At 44.8% G+C, this 17,225-nt stretch overlaps 1 protein-coding gene across 1 annotated transcript in view; it reads right to left on the bottom strand.

Moving 5' to 3' along the window:
* Positions 1-14,468: 14,468 nt before the first annotated feature.
* USP46 (ubiquitin specific peptidase 46) overlaps positions 14,469-17,225 on the bottom strand; it is a 39,548-nt gene continuing 36,791 nt past the window's right edge. The window contains exon 8 of the mRNA XM_014582472.2: positions 14,469-16,659. Coding sequence (XP_014437958.1) covers positions 16,558-16,659 — 102 coding nt within the window. The 3' untranslated portion in view covers positions 14,469-16,557. The remainder of the gene's footprint in view (positions 16,660-17,225) is intronic.

Genomic DNA, 17,225 nt, shown 5'->3' with positions numbered 1-17,225 from the left:
TCTGAGAAAGCCTCTCAGAAAGTCCCAGCCTCGGAGTGACCCCACTGAGCAAAGTTCTGTGCATGAACCTGGTCGAATCCCTTAACAAACACACTGGGCCCTTGTGTGTGTGTGGGTGTGGGTGCTCTAAATCCTGATGGGACAGTGAGATGGAGACAGGAGACACACACTAAGCCACATTCGGAGGTAATTTCTCTCTTCTCTCTTTCTCTGTCTCTCACCTGTGCCCTCTGGCAATACGGAAAAAGGAAGAGGAAGTCCCAGCCTCAGTTTTGTCATCTCTAGCTGGGTTTGATAACGAGGGACCCTAGCTCACAGAGCTGTTTGAGAGCCCATTGAGGATCTCACGTAAAGTACTTCACTTACTCTCTACAAATAGTAATTGCTCAATAAATGTGTGCTAAAACTAAGTAATGTGTGTGTTGAAGATGCTGGACTCTCACATGGCCAACCACAGTTCAAGTCCCTGACCAGGTGGCTTGAAAATCACACTAAGCACATATGTGTGCATGCCCTAACTCCCAGGAGGACAATGGAAAAGGGACTGCAGCATGGCCATTCCCTCTTGGGCAGGGGGAGGGATTTGTTACTTTCCCTCGCTCCAGTGCACCCACACACTCCATGGCAAAAAAGAAAGCATGCTCGTACTTGCCAAAGAGTATCAGTAAATTCGTCAATGGTATTAGTTCACCAGTATAGCTGGAAAACACCTAGCAGAAATCCGGATCTGAGTCGTGAGACACTGAACACCAGACAGGCAAGTCCTGATGAAAAATAAGGCAGGAGGGACCAGCAGTTGGTGTAATGGCTATGTCGGTGGACTCCCACGTAGTCGACCGCAGTTCGAGTCCTGGACCCGGTGGCTTAAACTCACGCCGGGTGTGTGTGCGTGTGTGCCCAAGATCCCGAGAGGAGAATGGAGGAGAAGGGATTGCAGCTTGGCCATCCCCCAGGGGGGTGATTTCTCACTTTCTGTCTCTGTGTCTCTCTCTGTCTTTTTGGTGAGTGCATACGCCTTATAGCAAAAAAAACTCTCAAAAAAATAAATAAGGTAGGAGAAAAAGTCTGGGTCACAGCCCCTAGGTCTCAGTGTGTACTGCTTGGGGTGAAGAGGGCACAGTCCCTGCAAACACGAGCCCCCCACTACAGGGACTCTAAAGGAAGCTGATGCCTGAAACTTTGTGATCCAGGATCCCAGAGCCGGCAAGTCCACCGACTTCAAGGTATCACTTGGCATGGCCGAACTCCCACTGGTGATGCTGAAGGAGGCAGGTGAGAAGGAGGGAAGGTGGGAAGGCAGGGGCTGGCAGAACAAGCCACTTCTTCCCTCCTCTCCGTCCTCTGCCCAGCCATGCTCTTAGTGAAACGAAGTTACAATGAGCTCCGCACCATCTTTAAAGGGGGAAAATAAGCCTTAGAAATGGCAGCATGAGAGGTCAGAGGATTCGGGGGAACGACCTAAGGGAAGCTCCTTACCTTTTAAGCACCAGATTGCTAGTTTTCAAACTGTGTTCCAAAAAGCACTGCTTCAAGGGTTCCATAAATGTTTTCATTAGAATTTTATTTTGGGGGGCCAGCAGGTAACATGGTGGTTAAGGTGCTTGATTCCCACATGGCTAGCTGCAGTTTGAGTCCTGGACCTGATAGCTTGCTTTCTCACTTCCTCTCTCTCCTTCACTCTCTCTCTCTCTGTCTCTCTCTGGTGAGCGTGTGTACTTTCTAGCAAATTTAAATCGTAATAATACTACATAAAAATAAATCAGTAATCCTGAAAAGAAGAATTTTACTTTTTAAATAAAACTTGGCTGAATAATGAACACACATACTCTCGTGTATTATAACTCAAATTGAACTCATTGGAGACCTCAGCCGACATGATCTGGAGGCTTCATTCATTTTTATGAAGATATCAGAACTAAAATCTCCCCCACTACTTCTCTTTATTGAAAAGTGGATATCACACTGGATATCACAAAGCAACTTTTTTCCCAAAGGCAACAAAAACAAGCCAAAGCCACTATTTATAACCACGTTTCTGTGTGAATTGGATTTTCTTAATTCCAAGTGCATAAAATTCATGTATAAATTGGGTGCTGAGACTGTTCGTAGGATTGATAATCCTTGATTTGGAAATTCGACATTCACCAAATAGCCTCACTAGTTTCATTAATTAACTTCATAAAAATAACTTGTAAGGCCAGCTGGTCGTGTGGTAGTTAAGGCAGCTGGATCCCACATGCCTGTGTAGTTTGAGTCCAGGACCCAGCATCTTGAAAAACACACTGGGCCCAACTAGTGGCATGGTGGTTAAGGTGACTGGATCCCAAATGGCCAACTGTGTGGTTCAAGTCCCAGACACCAAAGTAAAAAACAAACAAAAAACCGCCATGCCAGGCACATGTGCAGGTGTGCTCAAAGTCCCAAAAGGAGAAAGGAAGTAGAAGGGATTGGGGTGTGACCATCCCCCAGTGGGGGTGATTTCTCGCTTTCCCTCTCTCTAGCTCTGTTTCTTTCCAGAGAGTCCATGTACCCTCTAGCAAATTAAAAAATAAAAAACTTACAAAAGAGTATATACTAACAAAATTCCATCTATAATACCACACATGTGCACATGCACTCACACTCACACACACACACACACACACACACACACACAGATTCTATGCAAGATGTTCTGAGATCATTCAGATATGGCTAAAGACATGCCCTCTTGTCTTTCCTGATTCTTGCATCTCAGGCCCCCTCATGGCCCGGGGGAAGGAAGGCTATTCAGTGAGCTAAACCAGCTTGCGAAGGAGGCAAGCAGGTCTCACTAAGCTCTTGTTTGCTTATCTGGACCTGGGAAAATGAGTACCGCCCACCGGAACTCCCTTTTCACCCTGCCTCCTTTGATTTCATCCACCCATCGATGAAATCTGTTAATGACACGCCGTGAGGGAAACACCGATGAAAAAGCATTGAGACAAATGGAAACATCGAGCCTGAACCCGTTGCTTCGAGAAAATTCCAGAAATGAAATGGGGCAATGAAAAAATAAAAGCTTAGAAGAGAAAGCATGTGAGACAGTCCAGAGCCACAGAGGTTTTCCATTTTGCATAAATATACATATACATATTCTATATCTATGTTAGTTATAAAATTTCATTACATTCATTTTAATTTCCTGTTTGCGTTAGCTCCTACGTGTGCGTTTGCACTAACAGTAGAATTAGCGTTAGCATTTGCGTTTATGTTTGGGTTTGCATTAACACTAGTGTTAGCATTTGCACTAGCGCCAGCGTTAGCGCTGTGTTTTGCGTTTGCATTAACGCTAGCATTAGCGTTTGCACGAGCGCTAGTGTTAGCGCTGTTTTGCGTTAGCGTTAGTGCTAGCAGTAACGCTAGCGCTAGCGTTGTACTTAGCGTTAGCGTTTGCATTAGCATTTGCACTAGCGTTTGCATTAGTGTTTTTAATTGATTTTTATTTTTTATTTATGAAGAGGCATCTTCAGGTCTCTAGGAAAGTCATAAAAGTGGCCATCCCCATATTACTTCACATTCATTATATTTCAGATTATTATTGTACAGGTTAAGGCCATTTCAACAATAAAATTTCTGTTATCACAAAAATGTATCCACACTTATACTAATGGCTAATTATTTCAAGTTAAAAAGTGACAAAAGAACTGAAACCAGCAGTTAGCGTAATGGCTATGTCGCTGGACTCCCACGTAGTCGACCGCGGTTCGTGTTCCGGACCCGGTGGCTTAGAACTCACACTGGGGCGCATGTGCGTGCGTGCCCAAGATCCCGAGAGGAGAATGGAGGAGAAGGGATTGCGGCGTGACCATCCCCCCTGGGGCGTGATTTCTCACTTTCTGTCTCTCTGTCTCTGTCTGTCTGGCGAGCGTACGCGCCCTATAGCGGGAAAAAAAAAAAAAAAAAACACCTCTCCGAAAGTGACAAAAGAAGTGGATAATCCATTAGAGCTGCTTGTCAGTCTAGACTGCACTAACACCTCATACATTTATTCTTTACGGGTTTGGAGATCCTGAATAGCCAAAGGCTTGTTAGTTTGATAACTTCCCGACATTATCCAAAAAGTCTATGAATCTGAATAAGACTGGCAGGTTAACTGTTGAAGTCAATCATGGGCTCATGGGGGTTCAAGACTTTATTCTCTATTTTGTACATGTTTAAAATTCTCCACAATAAGAAGTTTTAAAAAATAAAATATAGGGCTAGCCAGTGGCATGCTGATTAAGGTGGATGTCTCCCACATTGCTAACCTTATGGTTCAAGTCCTGAACCCAGTGGCTTGAAAAACATGCCAGCGTGTGTGGCATGTGCCCAAAATCCTGAGAGGAGAATGTAAGAGATGGTATTGTGGTGTGACCATCTTCCCTGAAGGGGTAATTTATCTCCCTCCTCACCCCCGTCCTTCTCTGGAAAGTGCATGCACTCTACAGCAAATTTAAAAAGAAATAAATTAAAATGAATATATCTGCCTTTCCTGAGCTCTATTTTAAAATAATTCTATTGAGCAGCTCCAACTACCTTTCGGTGTGATAGAAGTTGCTCCCTAACCAGCCCTGCCTAAGAAGAACAACACATTATTTTCCTCTGTTCCCTTTGAGGTAGGAGACAGGCACATACATATAGTTAAGGTATAGGCCTATAAGATAGAGCGAGCTTACAAGATGGAGCCATTCTGGTCAAGTTTTTAGTAAGTCATCTACTGCACTCACTAGAAATCAGTTACTAGCTCTCACTGCTTGCTCACACAGAGGACTGCTTCCAGTCAGAGCTGCTTGTAGCCTGCTTGAGATAGTGAGAGCTAAAACAAACATTTTCCATATCACTGCTACGTTCCAAACGAAGAGTGCAGTCTCTCTTGATCCGGAGAGCAAGAGAGCAAAGGACCTTGAGAAATAACTGGCCACGAGCTCTTGTTTGAGAAATGGGAACATGACATGCAGGCTTGTATCTGTGAGATAAGGGGGTCTAGCACTGAGTTTACATTTAAGGGAAAACTGCATCAAAGAACAAAGCTTCATTTTAGTCTTGCAGAAAACAGGATAAAAACTAGAAACTTTACGGGCCACAGATCTCAGACAAAGATCTGCTGAATGTTAATTGATGTCTGAATGTCTACAGTCTTGCGATTTGTGAGCCCACTCCCGCATAGAAGAAGGATGACATGAATCACCTGACACATGGCCCCCATGAGGGAAATACATGCATGAGTCCCTCCTTGCTGGGATAAAACCCCCTCAACCTAGTTCCTCTTCAGCAACCCATTTTTGGGACCTCTCCCTGCTAGGAAGCTCTGTTTCTCCTCTCCTCTCTTAAAAAACTCCACTTTGGGGACCAGCAGTTAGCATAATGGCTATGTCACTGAACTCACATGTAGTCGACTGCAGTTCACATCCCGGACCCGGTGGCTTAAAACTCACGCCAGGCATGTGTGCATGCGTGCCCAAGATCCTGAGAGGAGAATGGAGGAGAAGGGATTGTGGCATGGCCATCCCCTCTGGGGGGTGATTTCTCGCTTTCTGTCTCTCTGTCTCTCTCTGTCTGTCTGGTGAGTGCACGCGCCCTGTAGCAAAAAAAACTCTTAAAAAAAGAAGAAAAAAAAAAAACCCTCCACTTTGTTATCTCCTCCGTGTCCGTGTCTCAAATTCTTCATAAACATGGGACAAGAACCTGGTCAGCTTGTGGCCCCAGATTCACTGGTGTTAGGTCTGATCACCCCAAATTCCTGCAAAACCCTTGTTCTGCTTTGCAATTTGTGTTTGATTGAATATTCTCCCACATCTACTATTCACTTACTCATACACAGCTCCTAGTCTCAGAATTCGCTACAGACTTTCTGTCCAGTACTCCATTCCCCTAGACATGAAACAGGAAGGGAAAATTCTGCCCTAGTGTAATTCAAGGTCTATTATAGAGCCAATAAAATGGGACGAGATCACAAAAAAATGTGAAAACAATACAGGACTGCTCCAAAATGCCAAAATGATTTCCCAGAAATTCTAAGACAGTAAACAAAGTCCTAATTCCATACCACGTTGGGGAAGGTCTTACATATTACATCGCCCCCAAAAATCAGTACCTTGCAAAGAATTATCACCAAAACTTAAATAGCAGAGACAAAATAGGACCACTATTTGCTGGTCCCAGTAAATAGTGTAATGGTTGCATTGCTGGACTCCCATGTAGTTGACCATGGTTCAAGTCCCGGACCTGGCAGCTTAAAACTCACACTGAGTGCGTATGCATGCATGCTTAAGATATTGAAAGGAGAAAGAAGGAGAAGGGATTACATTGTGACCATCTTCCCAGGGGGTAATTCCTCACTTTCTATCTCCCTGTCTCTCTGGCAAGGGCATGTGTCCTATAGCAAAAATATCTTTCTAAAAAAAAAGAAAAGATACTTGCCCTGGGGTAGGAGAGAGGGTCAAGATATGCCTCACCACCCTCCTTAGCTGTGGGGCTCTTCCTGTGCCCCCTGAAATAGGGATGTGGCTCTCAGGTCTTTAAACCCTTATATCCTCTCTCAGAGATGTCATTTTTTCATCCTTGTTTTTCTTCTCTTCCTGCTTTATAACATTAATGGGTTAAATAGGAAGGGAGGGGGCAGCAGGTGGCATGGTGGTTAAGGAGTCTAAATTCCGGATTTGGAGGCTTGCTTTTTCACTTTCCCTCTCTCTTTCTCTGTCTCTTTCTGGTGAGTGCACGTGTCCTATAGCAAAAATATTCTTATGACAATAATAATAAGTAAAATAAAATATGTCTTGAGTCTCTCCACTTATGCTCCTGCCCGCGTCACACATTTGTTTTCACACAATAACCCTTTCCAGGCCTGAAGCTTCAGAGGGGAACAGGACTCTGTCTTCACTGAGCACATTTCTTCTCTCTGCTGATCGCTTGTTCCCCACCCTGAGTTGCGGAAAGGCCAAGGCCCATTTGACTGAAGCTTTGGGTTGGATTCAAGGCAATTGTGTCAGGTTTTGATTTTGTGTTTTGGGTTGCTTTTCAGTCTTTTTTAAAAACAAACAAACAAACAAACAAAACACCCACAAACACTGGATAACAAAAGCAAGACTTGTGCAGAAGTTCTTTCAAGAAAAATAAGAAGGCTGGGAACCAGCAGTTAGCGTAATGGCTAGGTCGCTGGACTCCCACATAGTCAACCGTGGTTCGCATCCTGGACCCGGTGGCTTAAAACTCACGCCGGGCGCGTGTGCGTGCGTGCCTAAAATCCCGAGAGGAGAATGGAGGAGAAGGGATTGCAGCGTGACCATGCCCCCTGGGGGGTGATTTCTCACTTTCTGTTTCTCTCTCTCTCTCTGTGTCTGTCTGGCGAGCGCACGTGCCCTATAGCAAAAAAATCTCTCCAAAAAAAAAAAAGAAAAAGAAGAGGGTATTTTTAGGCCATCCTCACCAGGGGGCACACGATCCCACACTTGTGTCCTCAGTCACCTCTACAGCCATCTGCCTTTTCCACCCCTCATTGTCCGTCTTCACCCCCAAGGCTATGATTCTAGAAAACTCTCTGGCATACAAAACAAGATCCAGACAGAACTTGAATCTTCTCTGTTGGAGCAAACTGAAATTTCTAGAGCAGAGCTTGAACCCTCCATACAGATGGAGCTCAAGCTTCATCTTACTGGTTTCAGACCCAGCCTCAGGCCCAGGGGTTCTGACACCTCAGTAGACTCAAGGGCTCCAGAGAAAGACACACCTGAGCCTGAGGGACTCTAAGGGCAGGTGGTGGGGGGGGGCGCAATTCCATAACGAATCCACGTAAGCTGGTCAATTTTACCATCCCATGCCCATGACCACGTCACATGCCTTCCTGTGCTTTCCAGTGGTTTCTGTACAGTATGACCCTCTCTCCGATCTCACTATAGAGGCTAGCAAACACTGAGGTCCAGGGTTAGCCGATGTTACAAGAAGCCTCCCTTGGGGCTAGCAGGTGCTAGACTCCCACATGGCCGATTACATTTCAAGTCCTGGACCTGGCAGACTGAAAATCACGCCAGGCACATATGCATGTGTGCCCAAAATCCCAGGAGGAGAATGGAGAAGGGATTATAGTGTGGCCATCTCCTCTGTGGGTGATTTCTCACTTTCCAGGGAGAGCATGCACTCTATGGCAAAAACTAAAACAATAAATAAATAAATGAAGCCTCTCTTGGTGCATTTGGCCCAACACCTCCAAGCCCTTGGGCAGGAAGAGTCACTGTAGGTCCATCAGGTATCAGGGCACTCATGGCAGCCTTGTCCGTGACCTGCTTTTTCTCTTCCACCCACTGAACAGCAGCAGCCCCAGGGAGTGGGTGGTTTCCCTGTCCAGGCATTCTCTGTGACGCCCTCCAGCCCGATGGCAAAGAGCAGAGCTGTGGGGGGAACAAGCTGGCTGTGAGGCCATGGCAGCGAGACCGCACACCATGCCACCCATAAAGGGTGTTAGACAGGACTTCGGGCTGGGGCTTCCCTGGGGGGTGTTGGACGGGCTCAAGGAACGGAGGTTTGCTATGGGCGAGTGCTGTCGGGAGCAGGGGCAGCCCTTCCACTGGGAATCTTCATATCTAGGACGGGGGACAGAGCAGCTGCAGTGGGGACCAGCAGGGCAGCAGCTGCCCCTGGATCAGGGGGAGAAGAGGCTGCCTAGACTTCTGTGATTTCACACTGGGACCATGCTCTTGTCTACGCCTAGGTAAAACTACAAAGTGTCTTATTTTTGTTTTTTGGATTTTTTTGTTTGTTTGTTTGTTTTGCCCCACTTCATCATGGTCACAGCACAATCCTGGCTGAGGTCCGTGCTCTGAAACCGTTGACTTGAACAAGACCCCCTGCTCAGCCTGGGCCCCTGCACAGCCGCCTGCGTCCCTGTCCCTGGAGTCGCCATCGCAGGCTAGCTTCTGGCTGTTGGGTTGCTTTTATTTCCCGCCTCTCTTCAGCCTTGTCTTTCATGCCTGGGAAAAGGGAGGGAGTATAGCACAGCACCCACCAACACCTCCGTTACTTGTGACGAGGTCTGTGGGCTTTCCATTGTCCACCAGTCCTTTATCTCCCTCCAGGGCCGTGGAGGAAGCCTCTTCACCAAGCACCATCACGAGCATCCCACCCCACTAGGTCCAATCTCTTAGGGGAAAAGCCGCTATCACCCAACCAGGAAGCAAGGCGGGACTTGAACTCAGACACGTGCTATGTCAGTGGTACTGATTGGAACTGGACTTCTGATTCTAAGCACAGGGTTGCTTCCTACAACCACCGAATCAAGTCTAAAGTTCCATCAGAGATCAAGGTCAGGGCAACAGAAAGGACACAGACTCTGTAGGGGCACTCATGCGGTTCACCCAGGTCCCCTCTAACCCTGTAGGGCACACATACCAATTGGGGCAAGTGCTGCTCCTAGATCCAAGGGCAAACACTAAGCCATGTTAAGAGTCTTTAACTGGTTTATTCCCCTCCACTAACTCTGAGATTCACACTCCCGTATTTGTCTATGTATGTATAAACCCCACCTTGGCAAGTTCTGTGGTGAACTCACACACCTTCAGACTTCAGATGATGCATCCATTTAAAGACCCATTCAACATACGCCTAGGATGAGGGTTTCATGTCCTACAGCCTTCGCCCCTTCTGCCGAAGACTTCCAAGTCCACACTGGCACACCTAGGCCAGCAATTTGTGCCTGTTTGTTCTCTGGGTTTGGGGGTAGCAGAGATAGAAAAGATGCAGAAGCAATTTCTTTTCAAAGAGCTTTCAGAGTTTTTCAACCTTTTATTCTACAGGGGAGGGAGAGAGGCCAATAGGATGAATCTCTTTTCCATGTTTGAATTTTGTTCAGAGGGTGCATGTATGTGCATGTGATTTTCAAGCTTCTGGGTCTGGAATTTGAACCTCTCAGTCAGTCATGTGGAATGCAGTGCCTTAACATCCATGCTGTTGTAGAAAAACAGATGCTAAGGAATGAAAAACGGCACTCAGGAGAGAAAGGAGAACTCTTTATAATGTCGGTGGGTACAGAGGAGTTAATACTCTGAATCTCCAGCCCCAGCTGAGAGTTGGACACAGTCTTTTATGGGTGAGTTGGGGAGGGGCAGTTTCAGCTCACTTGGAGTGTCCTATCTGGGAAGGAGCTCAGTGTCTGCCCTAATACCAAGCTGGTAGAGAAGTAGGGAATCTAACATACTCAAGGCTTCCAGCCGCTCTCAACAGTTCAGGGGAGGGGCAGCTAGCTCATGGGGGAACAGAAAGCCCAGGCAGCTATCAGCCCTGGGTTGCTTCAAGGTTTGCCCACAAGTTCCAGGTTGCTCCGTATCAGTGCCACCTGCAGGCCTACCCCACACCAGTTTTATAACCCACTGAACATCTGTCTCACCCTTCTGGAGTAGAAAACACACAGCTCTCTAACTAGAGACGAGCTCTACAGGGCAGAGACCTCACATGCAGCAGAAGGCACGCAGGCTCGCTCCCATTTTTCTTGTTTCTTTTCAGTTGTCTCAGCATGTTCTCATGGGCACGGTCCACTGAGAGACCCCAAATGTGAATGCAGTGGAGCTGGGTCACAGGAGGACTTGACTGCACACACAAATGGTGGCTTCAACTGTTGAGTTAGTTTGCTTCCAGCCGAATCAGATCTGAACTCAGATTCCCTCTTCAAGTCCCTCTCTGCTACAGGACCTAAGAAAAACCTAAGATTGCAACCTACAGCGCGACGCCCATCCTCCCTCCCCAGGAAGCACTTCTTGGGAAACTCACGCTGCCTCACACACCACCTGGACACTGGCCCTCAGGAGAGAAAAAGGTGAAAGGCACAGCCTTGTAATTTCCAACTTGGAATACCCCCCCAGGTTGTTAATAAATACTTTAAGTCCTGTGGAAATGAGCACAAAATTAGCAATCCTTCTACAAAGTCTAGTGCCATTTCGGACTCTGATGTCTCACAACCAAGATGAAGTTCATTTGTTTGTAAGTTCCTCATGTGCTTTGTCAGAGCAATTTAACATACAGGAAACCAAAAAAAATGCAAACATGGGTTGATGAGCTAACAAAATCACAAGTCACATAGCTAAAAACTCATCTCAGATTGATTTTGGAAAGTTTGGATAATTTAACTATTTGGTAATAATGCGGACTGTTTAGAAACGAGATATTTGAATCCTAAAATTTGGTGTTAGAACTGTTTATTATCATTTTTTAAAGAGTTTGGCCATAGGCCACATGCACTCGCTAAAGAGAGACAGAGGGAGGGAAAGTGAGAAATCACTCCCTGGTGGGATGGCCATGCCCCAGTCCTTCTTCTTCTGAGATTTTGGGCCCTCACAAACATACACACAGTCAGCATGGTTTTCAAGCCATCAGGTCCTGAAATTGTACATTGCACAATTGGCCATGAGGAAGTCCAGTGCCTTAACCACACCACCCACTGGCCCTCCCTACTGATGATTTTAACATGACTTAAAAAGGCAAAACACTTGAGGCCACTGCTGCAACATAATGGATTTATGATTTTTTTTTTTAATTTTTGCTGTAAGGCACATGTGCTCACTGGACACAGAGAGAGAGAGAGAGAGAAAGAGAGAGAGAGAGAGAGAAGGCTAAGGCAATGCCAGAAGTGGCAGGGAAGAGTGGGACTCCCAGGGAAAAAGAAACTGGCCCACCTGACCTAGCAGTAAGACCAAGGCCAAATACCCAACTGCGCTGAGCAGCAATGAATGTATGAAGAGCACCAGCGGGCAGGTCCCTGCCCTCCTGAGACAGGCCAGGCAGGCCGGGAAGCGATGCAGGCCCTGCTGGAGATTCTTGAATCTGGGGGTCAAAAACAGGCCTGGATTCCATGCCGGCTGTTAGGGCTCCAGGGTAAGGACCACACTCCTGTTGCTTCTCAGGAACCAGATGCTGCAGAGGTCCCAGAGCCGGGAGCCCGTACTTATCTTAAACATGGATTTTTTCAGGGGCTAGCAGTTGGTGTAACAGTTGCATCGCTGGACTCCAACATGGCCAACTGCAGTTCAAGTCCTGGATGCAGCAGCTTAAAACTCACGCTGGACGCATGTGCATGCCCAAGATTCCAGGAGGAGAATGGAGGAAAAGAGATTGCTGAATGACCATCCTCCCCAGGGGGTGATTTCTCACTTTCTCTGTCTCTGTCTCTCTGTCTCTCCCCAGCTAGCACACACCCCTAAGGCAAAAATCTTCAAAAAAAAAAAAAAAAAAGATTTTTCATCTCGTAATTGATAAAGGGGATTTTATATGCAAAGCCCCAGAAAAGAATGCACTGTGATACCTCATTAATTATACACCCACATTCTTCTTACTGATATTCTCAATTTGCTGTTCTTCAGATACCAGTAACTGGATTAATTCTGCTGATCCTTCTCACTCAAGAAAGCGGTGAGTTACCTCTGGAACGTTGGTGCTACCACCTTGACAACGGGGCTGGCTTTTTATTACAGCGACCACAATGGGCTTTACATTTCCCTTGCTGCGAAAGCGCATTTGGGATAAGAGTCTAAGACAGAAGGTTTGCCACTGACTTACTCTTAGGAAAAGTCCACATGCAAATATAGCTCCCTAAAAAGAGAGTTCCTATTTTATTTATTTAAGTTTTGCAAACAATTGTAGAGGCAGGGCGTTAAACTGATTGGAATCTCACAAAGATTGACATTATTGCTTAAAGTGCTTGAACTGGTTACATTAAAAAATTAAGGTACAGTTTATTTTAAATAAAAACTACATATTTTTTAAGCAACAAAACCAAATGAATGCCACACGAATACAGTAACTATTTTGGTTCTACAAATGGAAGGCAAAAATAAATTAATGTAATACTGGAAAACAGAAATTTAATCAGGCAGAAAAGTAGGAAATGATTTCCCCTGACCCATGCCATTGACATGAGTTAATCACAACGGTGCCAATAAATGCCTTGACCGTGCTGAATAGCAAATGGGGCCAAACATTTACTGCACGATATTTTAATACACATGAATGTACAAAGTTGATCGAAATGCCGTGTTTAAAGATAAAATCCATCTGTAATAAAGCTACACGCCAGTATCTAAAATAAGCCCTAAGCTCCAGTTAGAATGTAATTCTTTATTAGGCTTGTCCATGAGATTAAGGGTATCCACAAAAATAACCGTAGGAACCACTTCTGACATTTTTTTTTTTCCATTTCATTTTAAATCTAAAATATACCAGGGCATAAAACCAACTGTGACTGGCCTTCTATTCGAACCCATGCCCTGCTCATATTGTTCAACTGTTCCTCTTCAATCCAGCCACTCCATGTTGCCCCGGAATGGAAGACACCTCAGCAAACCGGGACTGGAGGGCACCTGACCAAAAGATATTGTTAGACACCTGACTTTTTAGCATACCGTACTATAATCTAGATGCAAAACTAGTAAGTAAGCAATGAAGCAATTTCTTTTCTTTTTGAAGTGTAAAATACTCTAATTTATTTTAAAATACCCAGCAATGAAACGAAATAAAGGGCCTACAGGCTCCTGTCAGGAAATGGCACAGGGACGGCAGCCCTGGAGGGAGTATTGCTGAGCCTTTGTGCTATCACTGGCCGCAGAATGCCCCCCCCACACACACACACACACACTCTTCCCTGCTTCACTCTATACATGAGGGATGCAGAGTGTTTTCATGCTCTGGTCTTCGCATAAAGAGAAATGATGAGGGATATAGCTGCCTGGTTTCATTTCTGGAAGAGGAAGAGGGAAGAAAATTACCAGAGTGTGGCAGGTGGGTGGCGTGGTGGCTGAGGCTGACTCATCCCATGTGGCGACTTTGCGGTTCGAGTCGGCACATGTGCGTGCATGCCCAAAAATCCCAAAAGGAGAGTGGAGGAGAAGGGATTGTAGCGTGGTCATCCCTCCCTGGGGGTGATTTCTCTCTCTCTCTGGTCAGTGCATGCACCCTAACACAAGAGGAGGGGGGAAGCAAAACAAAACAGAAAGAAAGACCAAGTAGCTTGAAATTTAAAACAAACAAAAAATAAACAAAACAAAACAAAACAAAAAACCTGGAGTGTTGATGGAGAAGTACATTTTGGTCTTCTTCCAATCTTCTTTTTCTGCATCACACAGCTGTTTGAACATCTTTGCAGCATTTCCCATACCTATCTTTGTTTAAAAAAAAAACTATGAATACTGAATTTTAACTAACTTTCTATTCAAAGAAATTTCTTAACTCACCAGGAAAAAAGGCTACATAGTCAAACAAAAGAAATGTGCTTGAGGAGCCAGCAGGAAGGTGCTGGATCCCACATGGCCAATAGTGGTTCAAGATCTGGACCTAGTGGCTTGAAACTCACACCAGGCACATGTGCACGTGTGCTCAAAATGCCAGGAGAATGGAGGAGAAGGGATGGTGGTGTGGCCATTTCCCCTGGGAAAGTGATTTCTCACTTTCCCTCTCTCTGTCTCTTTCTGTCTCTGTGGCAAGTGCACACACCCTATGGCAAAAACCTTAAAAAAAAAAAAAAAAGTGCTTGAACCTGTGACTTAGTATTTAAATATTCCTTCTATAGGCTTCCAATTGAAACACTGTTTTTTCTAATAAATTAGCTTCAAGAGTCATTTCAAAGATAATTTTAATAGTTCTCTTTTATGAATTGGTTTCAAATATATTAGAGATCAACCATCATTTTCTTACATGTTTTAACCTGCAGTCAAATAAATGGGTTATATAGAGTACAAACATTTCCCTGTATCAATCACCTTTGATTGGAAAGTGCCTCTCCTTAGAAAAAAGAATGTAGACTCCCCTTCCAGGTAAGTGATTACGGCATATGGTTCGTGAAGGACAAAAAGACGGAATATTTATAAATATGAGTTTGCCTCTAGACAAGGCAAGGTATATGTTCATCACATAGATAAAACAATGACATGAAGGTCACCCTGTTTCGTCTTCTCCAGTGAAAAGTAAGACATTTCACTTCAAGTATGAACAAATGAAGTGTCGGCATGCTTGTTTAAGTTCTGAGCAATAAACAGTTCAAGATATTTCAAAAATAAGAAATCCAGTTTTCATCTAGATAAAGTGCTATCCTCTTCATTGCTGCAAAATGGCCTCTAACGTTTTCAATTTCAATTTTATTACAAGTTCACATTATGCCCAAAATCTGCAGGTTCGTTCGCGGACGTAGCAGGAAACAAAATCATGTGTCTGTTCACAGTACGTTGTAGTGTATGGAAGTTAATGGACATCCCGAAGGAAGCCAAGATCTAAGACTCAGAGTATTGAAGGACACCGAAAGCCAGCTCAACAGCAAAATACCAAATTGACCCTTTTAATAAAAGGTACCAATACTCAGATGCTCTAATAAATACATACATAACAAAAGTGAAAAAAGTAATATAGTGAGATGAGGTTTTTCCAAAAACTGTCTTGTCAACCATTCTAGGAGTCTGAACCAGAGAAATGGCCGCCATTTTGTTCCGTTCTCCCCACTCCCACTAACACTTCCTTTGACCCATCTTCGTATCCAGCCACCTCCAGTATTCCCTCTAGGAAGGGTTCCGTAGCAGCCCTGGGACTCGCCGGTGCCTCAGTAAACAGACTGAACATGTTAAAAAAATTAAGTTGTACAATGCGGCTGACGATTGTAAAGGTGCAGTGCCTCGTCACCCCTGATAAAGGACAATGCTGGAGCTTCCTGGCTAAGGGAAGTTGTGCGAAGTAACCCAGCCCTGCAACCACGACTGTGAAATATCAGCCGGATTGAAAAGAGACCTTAAAAAGCTCAGCAGTGCCAGATATAGGAAAAACACAATTCACAGGATGTTATAGAAGAAAAGCGTCACTAAAAATAAACAGCATGGTGTTATTTTCCTGAAACTTGGTTTTGGTAGAAAGGTAAGAAAAGGAACTTTTCACTGTTCAAACTTTCTCCTCTTAACTATGCCTGACCTGAGCTCCATACCTTCTTAGCCCCTGGAATTTGAATGCTAAGTAAGCAGAGTCCAGGGTGGCCCCCTGTCACCACCACCAGCTTCTCTTCACCCAGTTCCACATGGGACATGTGTCATCCGCATGAACTTAAAGCTATCGTTGCAGCCCTAAAAGGTGAACATCTACCCAATTCTTCTGTCCTTCTATGAGAAAAGAGGCAGAGAAGCTACAAATGGGTAGCATTGCTTCCAGGGATAAGTTAAAGGAATGCTTTGTAAGGAGATCCCGGAAGCCATTTAGGAAGGTTAGCAGACACCCAACACAGACTTGAGACATTCACAGGAAGTGTCTATTCCAGCCAGACATAATGACAGGCATAGCATTCACTCAATCCTAAAATTAGCAACTGTTATTCCTAAAAATCTTACTACCATCTGATTGCAGTTCACTCTACCTCAGACCAAGACAAAACCAGGAGTGGCGCTGCGAGTAAGAAAATGAAGAGAGAGGAAGAGTCTCGTACAGCCGGACCAGTGAGACGCGGAGTGAAACCATTAGTGGGCCACTGGGGAAGAAGGAAGTCTGCGGAGGAGCCAGGTACTAGTGCTTTGAACATTTCCCGCACTTGATTTAGTCCCACAGTTCTTTAAGTTATTCTCTTGACTGATAGAATAAAATATATCCCGATTCTGAGTTTTTTGATATATCTGACGTCAGGCCATAGAATTCTTCAATAGCTTGAGCATCTATTTTCTGCAATGAAAGAGGAAGAAAACAAAACAGTTACTCAACATGATTCTGGGGAAAGAAAGAAAAACTAGTAGAACGTACAGTAAGACATTAAGGAACATAATCAGGAACTTTCCATGGACTCGACAGAGGGACATCACTACACCAACTGCAAATTGCTAGGGAAGAAAGCTCCTCTTACACCTCTCAGCAACGAGATCTGCTCACTCTTTGATGAACCTAGGATGTCTATCTTCCAACTGGTAAACTGTGGGGTCTTGGGAGTAACCTCAGTTCTTTCAGGCCACCGGAGTTCATTTCCTTTAGAGTAATTCCAGTGAAAGAGCCACTCTACCGGGTCAAAGTAAAGCATGTCTCTGAGGGCAGAATTCACTCCAGCAAGTATTCCTTCAGAACAAAATCAATATATATGGAATACCCTGGTATAAAATAAAGATTTCCATAGCCAACAGATTGTAAAGATATTTTACACAATAATCCGCACAAGAGGAATTTGGTATAATAAAGGAATTTTAATAGAACTGTCAAGTCTCTTGTTTGCCCTGCACCAGAGAGGGCTTATGTAAAGT

Source organism: Tupaia chinensis, unplaced genomic scaffold, assembly GCF_000334495.1.
Source record: "Tupaia chinensis unplaced genomic scaffold, TupChi_1.0 Scaffold143615_1, whole genome shotgun sequence".
Taxonomy (NCBI): Eukaryota; Metazoa; Chordata; class Mammalia; order Scandentia; family Tupaiidae; genus Tupaia; species Tupaia belangeri.
The sequence above is the reverse complement of the archived record's forward strand: the minus strand, read 5'-3'. Positions and strand labels throughout refer to the sequence as shown.